Source organism: Zalophus californianus, chromosome 14 (genome assembly GCF_009762305.2).
Source record: "Zalophus californianus isolate mZalCal1 chromosome 14, mZalCal1.pri.v2, whole genome shotgun sequence".
NCBI lineage: Eukaryota > Metazoa > Chordata > Mammalia > Carnivora > Otariidae > Zalophus > Zalophus californianus.
The window spans coordinates 54,675,250-54,688,266 of record NC_045608.1 but is presented as its reverse complement, the minus strand read 5'-3'; the positions used below and the strand labels follow the sequence as shown (position 1 = coordinate 54,688,266).

At 32.6% G+C, this 13,017-nt stretch overlaps 1 protein-coding gene across 7 annotated transcripts in view; it reads left to right on the top strand.

The window, feature by feature from the left end:
- CCDC178 (coiled-coil domain containing 178) overlaps positions 1-13,017 on the top strand; it is a 448,169-nt gene that overhangs the window by 116,487 nt on the left and 318,665 nt on the right. For all 7 annotated transcript variants that reach the window (XR_003517014.1, XR_003517013.1, XM_027576648.1 and 4 more), the window contains 2 exons: positions 4,355-4,450; positions 4,603-4,739. Coding sequence is in view for 5 of the 7 variants with exons in the window: in XM_027576648.1 (XP_027432449.1) it covers positions 4,355-4,450; positions 4,603-4,739 (233 nt within the window). In the remaining 2 variants the exon portion in view is untranslated. The remainder of the gene's footprint in view (positions 1-4,354; positions 4,451-4,602; positions 4,740-13,017) is intronic.

Below are 13,017 nucleotides of genomic sequence, written 5' to 3'. Positions count from 1 at the left end.
TTAGAGATTTCAACAGATTTGCAAAGCTGGCCAAGAGAGCTATAGGCTGGACTTTCCAGGAGTGTTTCCCAAATTGACCAGTAGAGGAACTATGACATCTGAGGCTGCCTCTGGACTTGTATTGAGTGTACGCCTGCTCCTTGGATCAGAAAGCTGGGACACCCACAGCTAGCGGATAGACACTAAATCACAGCTAGACTATATTCACACCTCATGACCTTACTTGCCAATAGAGAGCAAACAAACAAAATTAAATTGGAGAAAGCAACCAAGAATCAGGAAGATGGCTTTTACCTCAATTTTGCTTTCCACAATATGCATGACTGGATCTCCTATTGGTTGAAACTAATTTGCATCTTGAACAGTTTCACAAATAAGAGTAGAAACTGCCTCCCTGCCTCCCTGCCTTCTTTTCTGTTCTTTTTCTGTCCTGGGCTCTGATACACAAAAAAGCATATTAGAAGGAAGCTGCAAAGGAGGTTCATTGATTGAGCCATTAATTACACTTTATTCACCTCAACTACAACTTACTCAATTATTTGCCTTTCAAATAAATTCAGAATGAAAACCGTTATTAACCACTACTAACAATATTAAAATTAATAACTTTATGTAGGCTGGTTTTATGTGCTGGTTCTTTTTATGCACTAAATTCTCCAAATTTGGATTGTTGTGTCAGAACTAAGTGTACTTTTCAAGATAGATATTACTAAAATATGTTCTGAAAAGTTTGATATGTATATTTGTGCATATATATGTGTATATGAGCAATACAAATATCTGATTTCTCACTTTTCCCAACACTGTAGGCGTTTTAAAATCATACCAACTTAATTATTGGGTAAAGAAGTGTTGGATTAATTTTCATTTTCCTGCCTGGAGGTGAAGTAAATTCATTTTCATTTTGTTTTTATCAGCCATTCAAATTTCCTCTTCTTCTTTTTTTACTTGCAAAGATTACTATTCATGACATCTACATAATTTTAGATATTCCAATGATGAGCATTTTCAAAGTTATGTGTTTATTATCATTTATATTAAGAAAGCAATTAGCACACAGTGATTTCATGTGTGGTTCCATGGATTTTATTGCTCAGAGCAGGGCTAAAATAATAGTACTTATTCAAAAATTGCAGGTTGTAAGAATTATACTGTAGTACTTAAGGTGTGCCCATGAGCATTTCATAACTTCACTTCCTGAGCCTGCCAACAAATACCTATCAGTGGCATGGTAGTACAGATCATTAATTTTGACCTTAAGACACTGAATTTTCATGTTTATCTTTTCTTTTTATTGGAAAATGCACTGGAAAATCTACTTCTTAAAGATTGACAGTTGTTTGGCATATGAAATACGTATAATTTTAAGCATCAGAGCTACCACATCTAGAAAGCACATTAGAAACTGGTTTGGGGCCTATTTATGATTTTTGTACTTCTATAGATTCAGTCCTAGATTAGTGGTTAAATATACGGATGTTTGGGGCATCTGGGTGGTTCATTCAGTTAAGCCTGCACCACTTGATTGCGACTCAGGTCATGATCTCAGGGTCCTGACATCCAGCCTCGAGTCACACTCCACAGTGGGTGGGTGTGGAGCCTGCTCAAGATTCTCTGTCTCTCTCTCCCTCTGCCCCATCCCCCTGCTCAGGCATGCATGCTCTCTCTCTTAAAAAAAAAAAAATTATGGATGTTTTAAGTGTAGAAATAAAGACACTAGTGAAGAATGTAATAGAATCAGTAACATGTCTTTAGATAGGTATGAAGACCAAAATAAAGTATTTCCCAAAGATCCTTTACTAATGTTTACAAGCAGCAAAGAAAGATTAGTGTGGGAAGAATTCGATTTTTATTAGATTTTTGGATTTTATGAACTGGTGAAGAAAACAAATCTACTTTATTATGTATTCTAAGATTAGTCACAATTGTCATAATTATTAAATAATCCACAATTGTCATGTTGAAGCACAAAAAATAGAAAGCCTACCAAAATTTTAAAATAGACAGATACTCAAGTGTATGTACAGAGTGAAACAGAATGAAAATGCTGAGACTTTAGAATTATCTTTTTAGCATTACAATTAACTTCAGAGTCCAGATCTGCTGAAGCAGTTAGTTAAGACATTTATCAAGGCTGCTACCAGGTGACAGGGAGATTCAGGGATATAAAAAACAAAATGATTCATTAAATGTCAAATAACAATTCATCTTTTACTTATAGAGATAACCAAATATGTAAAGAAGTAATTATTATTTCTAGTATAAAACTTGTTATAATTCACTGCAAAGTGATGAATTCATTCATACTGTGAATTCTTTGCTAATGTGCACAGATAAAGAAAATATAAATGTATTGACAACTTGAGAAACAGTGGTAAGTCCTGGAATCCATGTTTTTGATCAATCACATATAATGCTAATGCCATAGCCAGATGAAAGAAAGTAACTAATTACATATATTCAAAAAGTTGCCAAAAAGGCAAATCCACCCAATGTTATACTCATGAATAGTCATATTCAAGCCATTGCAAAGTGATGCAGGGATTTTGAGAGAAGTATTTAATGAAATTTTAAAAATTATTCATCAGATTCGTTAAAACCACCAAACACTCATATGTGCCCTCAGATTTGTAAATGAATGATCAACCATTATTCTTTAATATGTGCTTTTTAAGAAACTCACTCCCTATTAATTTATAAAAAGAGCTTCAAATATTCCTCAGTGAAAAATTCAGGCTTCTAGATGACTTTATGAATGAGAACTACATTAAAAATTAGGATATTTTACAAAGGTATTTTCTCATTCAAAAACTTAAAATGTCCTAACAGAACTCTAATAGGTGAAGCTCTCTGAAGAAAAAAATCCAGCATAATTGAAGCTATAGAATATACCTTTTAATTATGTCAAGGTGGAAATGTCTCATTGTCTGAGTAATTTGGTTACAACTTTAAATATGTTGCACTGTCTGAAAAACTTGACTGATAGTTTTTTCATGATTATTTCCCAATGATAATAATGAGTGGGTAAGAAAGCTTGTACATCACTTTGTAATTGGACAGTTTCTGAAGAACAATTCTGGAAGATATTTCAAAGGCTTCTTGAAACTAAAAATTATAAAAAACTTATTTTTATTTGGGTTAGAAATATAATGTCCAGTTATATAGGAAATTTATTAAATATACAGGTAAATTATAATTCATTGAAGTACTCATCTTCAAAATACAACATCAATCCAAATATTTCTTTAATTACTGATCATAATTCTAAAAAAAATATGTTTAGTATTTTCTTGGTAAGTTGAATATATTTAATACTACTTGTATTTTATTTTTATATTGCTTATTTCATAAATTGATTTTATTTATTTTTAAAATTACTTCCCTTTATGGAATGTGATATTGGATTTTTAACTTCCAATAACGGTAGTTTCCTTTTTTAAATAATTGTTTAAATAACCATGTAACTGACAGTATATTTTATTAAACCTTTGCATGGCTTATCATTCTTTTCATGTGGGTCTTGATTTAAGCTTTTAAATAAGAATTTGTGTTTGCTTTATATAGGTCTTCTTTTTTATGTTTAATTTTTTCCCAAATATTTAATATTTTTTGACCAAGGTTTTTAAATATTGTCACTATGTTTTTAAACAGATTATTACTGTTACGGTTAAAAGCTATTAATTTCCTTATGCTTATATCCAGCCATTTTACCAAAGTCATTTACTGTAGTTTTAAATAAAATCTTCTGTTTTTCAAAGTGTTCAATCATATCTAAAGTTGAAGATGTATTATCTATTCATATTCAACATTATAATAATAACTTTTGGTTTTATTATCCAATTACATTTAAACTTCCACAAAACATGATTAATAACAATGGTGATAAGAGATAATCTAGTCTCATTCTTGAGTTCAGTGAGTGTGCATTCAGCATTTTATGATTAATTTTGGTATTTTATATTGTATTTGTGTAGTTTTCCTTGTACTAGTTTAAAAATTATTGAAACTAGATAGTGAATTTATCACATAGCTGTTCTCTAGAGTGTTGACCATATTCGTGTTATTTTTTCCTTCAATTTTTAATGTGATGAATTATGATTTAAATTTTCTAATTTTTATCAGTTCTTACAACATAACTAAAATACGTTCTATTTTATTCAGATTAATTATTTGAGCACTGTTAGACTTAATTTGCTATATTCTATTCAGAATCTTGCATCAATTTTTATAAATGGCAACAACCTATGGTGTTATACTATTTTAATCAACATTTATTAAGTTATGATAGCTACATAATTTGAAATATATTTTTTCTTTATAATTTGTTTATTTTTTTCTGTATATTTTTTCTTAGTTAGATGATTTGAAAAAAATTTATGATCAACTATCCTGGAAGAGAAAAAGTAATGAACAGGAGTATCTGGATGTACTTAATAATTATTATGCCACAGTAAGTTGACCTTTCCCTCCTTCTCCCTAGAGTTCTATTCTCTATCCCTAAATACTAACTCATGCAAGTAAAAGTAATTTCATTATTATACATGTTTTTTCTTTCTGAGATACAAGACATGTATAAATGATTCTTTTATTCTTTTCTTAAAGAAAAAATCATGGGATATTGAGCTTTCTAATATTGCAAAAGACTTTTCAGATATTTCAATTGCAAGTACTCAGTTGACAGAAGAAAACAGAAGACTTGAAATTGATATTGAAACTGTAGCAGGTTTAATCAATGACAGGTAATTGTGCAAATATAATTTTTATTTTGATATAACATATCCAATATGTTAAATATAATACATCTCTTCATTTTATTCTCCTGGGGTGGTATGGTGGTGTTTGTGTTTATCATTAGCTTAAATTTTATTTATTTCTATTAGCTTTTTTTTTTTTTTTTTTTTTTAGTGTGGGAGGGAGAGCAGAGGGAGAGGGAGAGAGAGAATAGGCTTCACTCCCAGCGCAGAGACTGACACGGGGCTTAATCTCACAACCCTGAAATCATGACCTGAGCTGAAATCAAGAGCCGGAGGCTTAACCAACTGAACTACCCAGGTGCCCCTAGATGTTGCTTGGTTGCTCTTTAAATCACTCTGAATCCCTTTAGAGATACCAAAATGTTGAAAAAATGATCTAATAAGGAGTTTTATGCTCACTCCTATCACCTCCTTTTGACATATCCTCTTATACTCAAAGACACTTTAAAATTAAAATATGTTTTGGGGTGCCTGGGTGGCTCAGTCCGTTAAGCGTCTGCCTTCGGCTCAGGTCATGATCCGGGGGTCCTGGGATCGAGCCCCACATCGGGCTCCCTGCTCCGTGGGAAGCCTGCTTCTCCCTCTCCCACTCCCCTTGCTTGTGTTCCCTCTCTTGCTGTGTCTCTCTCTGTCAAACAAATAAATAAAATCTTTTTAAAAAATTAAAATATGTTTAATTAAGCTTCTGCTGCCCTTGTCAACCCTCAATTCTTTCTAGCAACTACTAGTTTTCTTACTCAGAAACCTACAGGTTTTCTTGCTTCCTTTTTCTATTTCAATCCTCATAATCAAAATGTTAAGAAAATATGTTCCACATGCTAAATATCTTTTTAACTATCTCATTACTCCACCAGCACCCTGGTACAGGCAATCATCATATCTTGCATGAACTTATAGTGACTTCTAAAGCTAGTTTACTGCAGTCATTATGCTCTCTTTCTAATCCATTATCTCGTTCTTTCTTTCTTTTTTTCTCTTTTTTCTTTCTTTCTTAAAATTTTTTATTGTTATGTTAATCACCATACATTACATCATTAGTTTTTGATGTAGTGTTCCATGATTCATTGTTTGTGCATAACACCCAGTGCTCCACGCAGAACATGCCCTCTTTAATACCCATCACCAGGCTAACCCATCCCCCCACCCCCTTCCGCTCTAGAACCCTCAGTTTGTTTTTCAGAGTCCATCGTCTCTCTTTCTTTCCTTTCTTTTTAACATAAGTATGATCATTTCCTCTCCATACCTGCATTAATGTTAACAGGAATGAAGGGACAAAAATGCCTCCTTACTCTCCTACTAGGTCCCTGAATAGGCAGACATACCTGCCTGTGCAGTTTCATATATACATGGTTTACCCTTATTTTTTTTGTCTCCTTTGCAATTTTTTTAAAATTTTATTTTATTATGTTATGTTAATCACCATACATTACATCATTAGTTTTTGATGTAGTGTTCCATGATTCATTGTTTTCATATAACACCCAGTGCTCCATTCAATATGTGCCCTCTTTAATAACCGTCACCAGGCTAACCCATCCCCCCACCCCCTCCCCTCTAGAACCCTCAGTTTGTTTCTCAGAGTCCATAGTCTCTCATGGTTCGTCTCCCCCTCCGATTTTCCCTCCTTCTTTGTTCCCTTCCTACTATCTTTTTTTTTTTTTAACATCTAATGTATTAATTGTTTCAGAGGTACAGGTCTATGATTCATCAGTCTTGCACAATTCACAGCACTCACCATAGCACATACCCTCCCCAGTGTCTGTCACCCAGCCACCCCATCCCTCCCACCCCCCACCACTCCAGCAACCCTCAGTTTGTTTCCTGAGATTAAGAATTCCTCATGTCAGTGAGATTATATGATACATGTCTTTCTCTGACTGACTTATTTTGCTTAGCACAATACCCTCTAGTTCCATCCACGTCATTGCAAATGGCAAGATTTCAGAGTTTTTTTGATGGCTGCATAATAATTCCATTGTATATATATATATATATATATATATATATACCATATCTTCTTTATCCATTCATCTGTTGATGGACATCTTGGCTCTTTCCACAGTTTGGCTATTGTGGACATTACTGCTATAAACATTGGGGTGCACATACCCCTTCAGATTGGTTTACTCTTATTATTTGGTTCAAATACAATGGCCTTACTTCATCTTCTCCTATTTGCTATATTTTCCCCAGCCCATATGGCATTTTTATGCTATTTCTTTTTCCTATAGTATTTTTCCTGTTCCTTCTTCCCAGCATTTATCCTTAAGACAGTTTACGAGTCATTTCTGAGAAGCTTTTCATCGGCTATCCAGTTAAATACAATTTGTCTATTATGAGTGTGTCTTACACACCTACTTTTCTCCTTCATATCTCTTGCCATATTTAGAATTTTGTTTGTGTGAATGTTTGACTCTTGTTCATTCCCCTCAAAAAATGAGAAGATCTGTGAGGGCGACATAGGCCATGGCCATATTTTCTTCATCAAAAATAGTACCTGAAGCATACTATGCTATCCGAAGTTAATTACTGGAGGGAGGGAAAGAGGAAAGAAGGGAGAGGAGTAATGATGAAATTTGATGATTATATAGGAAGATTGTTAAAATTTCTTAGTGATCATTTTATCTTTGGAAATGATAGAATGAAACATTTGTAAGATTTATCTGTATGTTGAAAATACTTTTATTATTATTATTATTATGTTCAATTAGCCAACATGTAGTACATCATTAGTTTTTGATGTAGTGTTCAACGATTCATTAGTTGCATTTAATATGCAGTGCTCATCACAACACGTGCCCTCCTTAATACCCATCACCCGGTTACCCCATCCCCACCCTCCCTTTTGTAACCCTCAGTTTGTTTCTCTGAGTCCAGGTCTCTCATGGCTTGTCTCCCTCTCTGATTTCTTTCCATTCAGTTTTCCCTCCCTTCCCCTATGGTCCTCTGCTTTTTAAAAGAGGAACATTGTTTTCCAAAAGGTAACTTAAAATTGTACTTGTTAATATTACTACATTTTATTAAGAGAACCAGAGGAGAGAAAAAAATTTGAAGCTGATGAGAAGACTCCTCTGGAAGAAAAGAAGAGAGTGTGAGGTTAGCATTTATCAGATTACACCACAGTAACAAGCAACCACCCCATCTTAGTGGTATACAAGTATAAAAGTTAATCTCTCACTAGCATGGCATCTTAGCTGTCTATGCTTCATGTTTTTTTTTTGTTTTTTTTTTTTTACTTCTGAGATTCAGGGTGAAGGATCAGATCCTTCTAGGGTACATTGCTCTGGTAAGCACAAATTCATTAGTGAGATCACTCGATAGCTCTTACACTTTCCACCAGAAGATGATAAGTGTTTCTTCTGCTCACACTCCATTGAACAAAGCAAGTCATATGGCCAAGCCTGATGTCAACAGGATGGTAAGTCTAATCCTCTTAAAAAGAGAGACCATGCATAATTGAGAACACTAATACAATTTATCACATGTAGAGGGAATGTAGCCCTGGTTATGGGAAAGGATTTCCATCATATGCATTGCGCTTGTCCAGTTAATACCTTAGATTCATTTAATTACTTAACTTTTCCTTTAAGTTTTTACTTGAAATTAAAAAAATAAATGGATGATTTTAATAGCAGATTATGTAGTGCTCAACAGAGAATAAATGAAAGATTAGTGAAATGAAAGAGAAATGAAGGGATATACAGGCAAGAAAGTCAGGTCTACCACATTTTTAAGTGATGTTCCAAAGGAAAAGAAGATTAAAAAAAAAAACAGAGGTAATATTTGAGGAGATAATCATCAGTCATATATGGCAAACATTTCTTACATTTTTGTTTTTAACTGGTCTCTCACTCTCAGTAGATATAGGTAGATAGATAGATAGATAGATAGATAGATAGATGGATGCAAACGTAATTATTCATTTCCAAACTTTATTAGCTTTTCTTCCAAATCTTCTAAGTCATTTTATGATTCCCTGTTTGATGTAGATATTTTGATGTAGTTATTTACAGCTTATCTTTTGCTTCTTCAACATAGTATAAATAGTTATTTTATTTTATTATTTTATCTACATGTAATAATTTAAATATGTGTAGTCTTTGTAATCTACTTTTGCATTTTATTCTCCTAGCTGATGCTTCTGCTCTTTTTTCCTTGTGCTGCTCTTGGTTATTTTCATTGTGCATTGTCCATTTTCTTCTGGAAACTATTTGTGGAAAATCCTGAGTCCTAAGATAAAATTGAGTTAATCATTTGCAACCTTATATTTATGAGAGGTTTTTTTTTTTTTTTTTTGTCCTTGGATATGCCCAAGACTTTTTTTCATTTCCCAAGCCATGATACTCACAGCTCCATTTTATCAACATTTCCACATCTTGTCTGATCTTTTTGGACTCTGGTTATAGTGTATATTTATTGTAGAAAAGAAAATATGAAAAAGTGCAAAAAACCTAAAATCATTTCAGTAAATAGAGGTAATCATATTAATATATTACTGATTTTTTTCATTAGTAATGAAACTAATTATATGTCCTGCTTTTATTCCCAACATGATATAATAGAATTTTTGTTGCATTGTTATACAAATTTCAAATATAGTATTTAAATATCTGTACAAAAGTCTATTATATGGGTAAGCCATGATTTTTTCATAATTACTCTAAAGTTTATGTTTAGGTTGTTTTTATTTTTATGACATAAATATTGTTGTGTTTTTTTTTTCAGAAATCTCTGTTAGCATCATTGCTTTTTAGAATTTAAAGTAGATTTGAAGAAGTAGATTGGCTATAATACTTTTAAATTCCTATTATCTTTAAAAAAATAAAATAAATTCCTAATAACTGTATTTTTTTCCTAATAACTTTCTAAACCTATTTTCCAGAAAGACTATAATTTATTGAAGCTGAGCAATACGTAAGCTTGTTCTGTGATGTACCTGTGCTAACACTGAGTGCTAAGGTTTTTAAAAAATCTGTTCCAGTTTGATAAATGAAAAAATATATTCTCAATATTGCTTCAAACTTCATTTCTTTGATCACTAATGAGGTGGAATATTCATACATCCTCTCTTGAATTCTGCTTTTTCTAGAGAATTTTCGTGGGGGCTTTCAAGGAAAAAATAAAGAACTTAGGATCCAGAGAGGCATAGTACCTTTTCTAAAGTACTACAGCTTTAACACCACTGGCATTTGAAACCTGATTTTCTATATTCAGATTCAGGATTTTTTACCTTGTGTAATTTTTTTTTTTTGTAACTTAATATGACTTCAGTTTAACTGATGTTTAGTGGATGTTCAAATATACTTGACATATTAATCCAATAATAACAATCCCAAATAGTAGTATTAATGTTAAAATGGCAATTCTCTTAGGGTACAAGTAAGATTGTTATGAGTTTGTACTTTGACTTTGTGGCTAGAGCTTAGAGCAAGTGCTTGATCTAACTTCTATGTCTGTCTCTCTGTGCGCGTGTGTGTGTGCCTCTGCACACACAGGCACACACACACACGCACACACGTATTTTTATGTGGCAGGCAGGTAGGGACAAACACTGAGGGTAGGGAACTAAGTGTTAGATAATGAATCATTCCAAAGGGTTTAGACTCTGATGAAGACTATGGAAATCCACTAAAGAAGCTATATAGTCAGATTTCTCTTTTAAAAGATATCACTTTGGTAGTAATTGGATGAGTTAAGATTTGAATAATGAAAATTGTATGGAGGTAAAAAAGAAAGTTTGGAGGAAAGATGTTGATATGTTTGGTTTGGAATTGTATATGGCGTGATTCAAATATAAGTGTCTAGATATCACTTTGATGCATAGGTCTGAAATTGAGGGAAGATGTTCACGGAGACAGAAGCTAGATGTTAAATTGGCAAGCAAACATTTTTATGTTTGCCACTTCATTTACTTTTAGAAATTAGAATTTTCATGCGGTAGAAATTTTGTGGGATAAATTATAACACCAAACCATATATAAATATAAGGTAAGATAGGTCAATATCTGATAGGTCAGAATCAAGAGATATTATTAATGGCCTCTATAGACTCTACCCACTAACAAAAATGGCTTTCTCATTCATTAGAAAACGAAACCTAAGTTCAACTAAAAAGACAAATATAAAATAGGAAACTTCTATGAAGAAAATGCCAAATATGTTTAACATTTTTTAAAATGTATTTTATTATTTATTTTTAAAAATATTTTTCCAGATTTAGTGAAGTACAATTGAGAAATAAAAATTGTATATATTTAAGGTGTACAACTGTTGGGTTTTCAATTAAGACTTTATTTCTTAAGAGCCAGTAGGGTCACAGCAAAATTGAGGAGAAGATATAAGACTTCCCATATATCCCCTGCTCCCACACATGCACAGCCTCTCCCCTTATCAACATCGTTCACCACAGCGGTGCAGTTGGTACAACTGATGAACCTAATCACCCAAAGTCCATAGTTTACATCATGGTTAACTCTTGGTGTTTTACATTCTATAGGTTTGGACAAATGTATAATGATACGTATGTACAATAATGGTATTATCCAGAGTATTTTCATTGCCCTAGTCCTCTATATTCTGTCTACTCATTCCCCTGTCCCTCCCATCCAAACTCTGACAACCACTGATCTTTTTATTGTCTTCATAGTTTTGCCCTTTCCCGAAAGACATATAGTTGGAATCATATAGTATGGAGCCTTTTCAATTTGATTTTTTCACTTACTAATATGCATTTTAAGTTCCTCCATGTCATTCATGACTTGATAGCTCATTTCTTTTTAGTACTGAGCACTATCCATATCTGGATGTACCATAGTTTATTTATCCATTTACCTACTGAAGATCATCTTGGTTGCTTCCAAGTTTTGGCAATTATAGATAAAGCTGCTATAAATATTGATGTGCAGATTTTTGTGTGGATAAAAGTTTCAGCTCTTTTGGGTAAATACCAATAAACACGATTGCTGGATCATATGATAAGAATATGTTTAGTTTTGTAGGAAACTGCCAAACTATCTTCCAAAGGGGCTGTATTATTTTGCATTCCCAGTATCAATGAATGAAAGTTCGTGTTGATCCACATCCTCACCAGCATTTGGTATTGTCACTGTTCTGGATTTTGGCCATTTTAATAGGTGTGTAGTGATACCTTATTGTTGTTTTGATTTGCATTTCCCTAACGGCATATGATATGAAGCATATTTTCATATACTTATTTGATATTGTTCATATACTTATCTTCTTTGGTGAGGTGTCCATTAAGGCCTTTGACCTATTTTTTAATATTTTTTCTTACTGTTGACTTTTCAGATTATTTTGTATGCTTTGGATAACAGGTCTTTACCAGATGTATCTTTTACAAATATCTTCTCTCAGTTTGTGGCTTGTCTTCTCAAATTTTTGACCTTGGGTTTCACAGAGCCAAAGGTTTTAATTTTAATGAAGTCCAGCTTATCAATGTCTTTCATGGATTGTGCCTTGGTATTGTATCTAAAAGATCATTGCCATACCCAAGCTCATCTCATTTTTCTCTTATGTTATCTTCAGGGATTTTATAGTTTGCATTTTACATTTAGGTCTATGATACATTTTGAGTTAATTTTTATGGAAGATGTAAGGTCTGTGTCTAGCTTCATTTTTTTGTACATGGATGTTCAGTTGTTCCAACACCATTTGTTGAAAAGGTGATCTTTGCTCCACTTTATTGCCTTTGCTTCTTTGTCAAAGATCATTTGAATGTATTTCTGTGGGTCTATTTTTGGGCTCTCTATTCTGTTGCATTGATATATTTGTTCTTTCACTAATAAGCCCCACTGTCTTGATTACTGTAGCTTTATAGTAAGTCTTGAAAAAAGATATTTTTAAAATGAATAAACATAGGAGTATGTAACATTTTTGAATATGATTCAATAATGAGAAAAAATCAAGTTCCAAACAAATAAATCAAAATTTCTATTGTGATTATAACTAATTTCCTAATGTAATATTGTTTTATAATTTAATAAAATGATTATCAGGTGAAAGTAAGCATAATTTTTAGGTGATTCATGATCATAAACAGCTCTATGATATATTTAAACAAGAAAAAGATTAAATAATCATTAAACTGTGTAGTGCTAACCAAAATATAGATAGCTAGATAATTGAAACATTACTAGATATTAACAGTAGTTAATAAGAAGTAAGATTTTAAATTTTTCTTTTGATAGAGCAAGTGGTAGGGAGCAGAGGGAGAGGGTGAGGGAGAATGCTAAGCAGGCTCCAT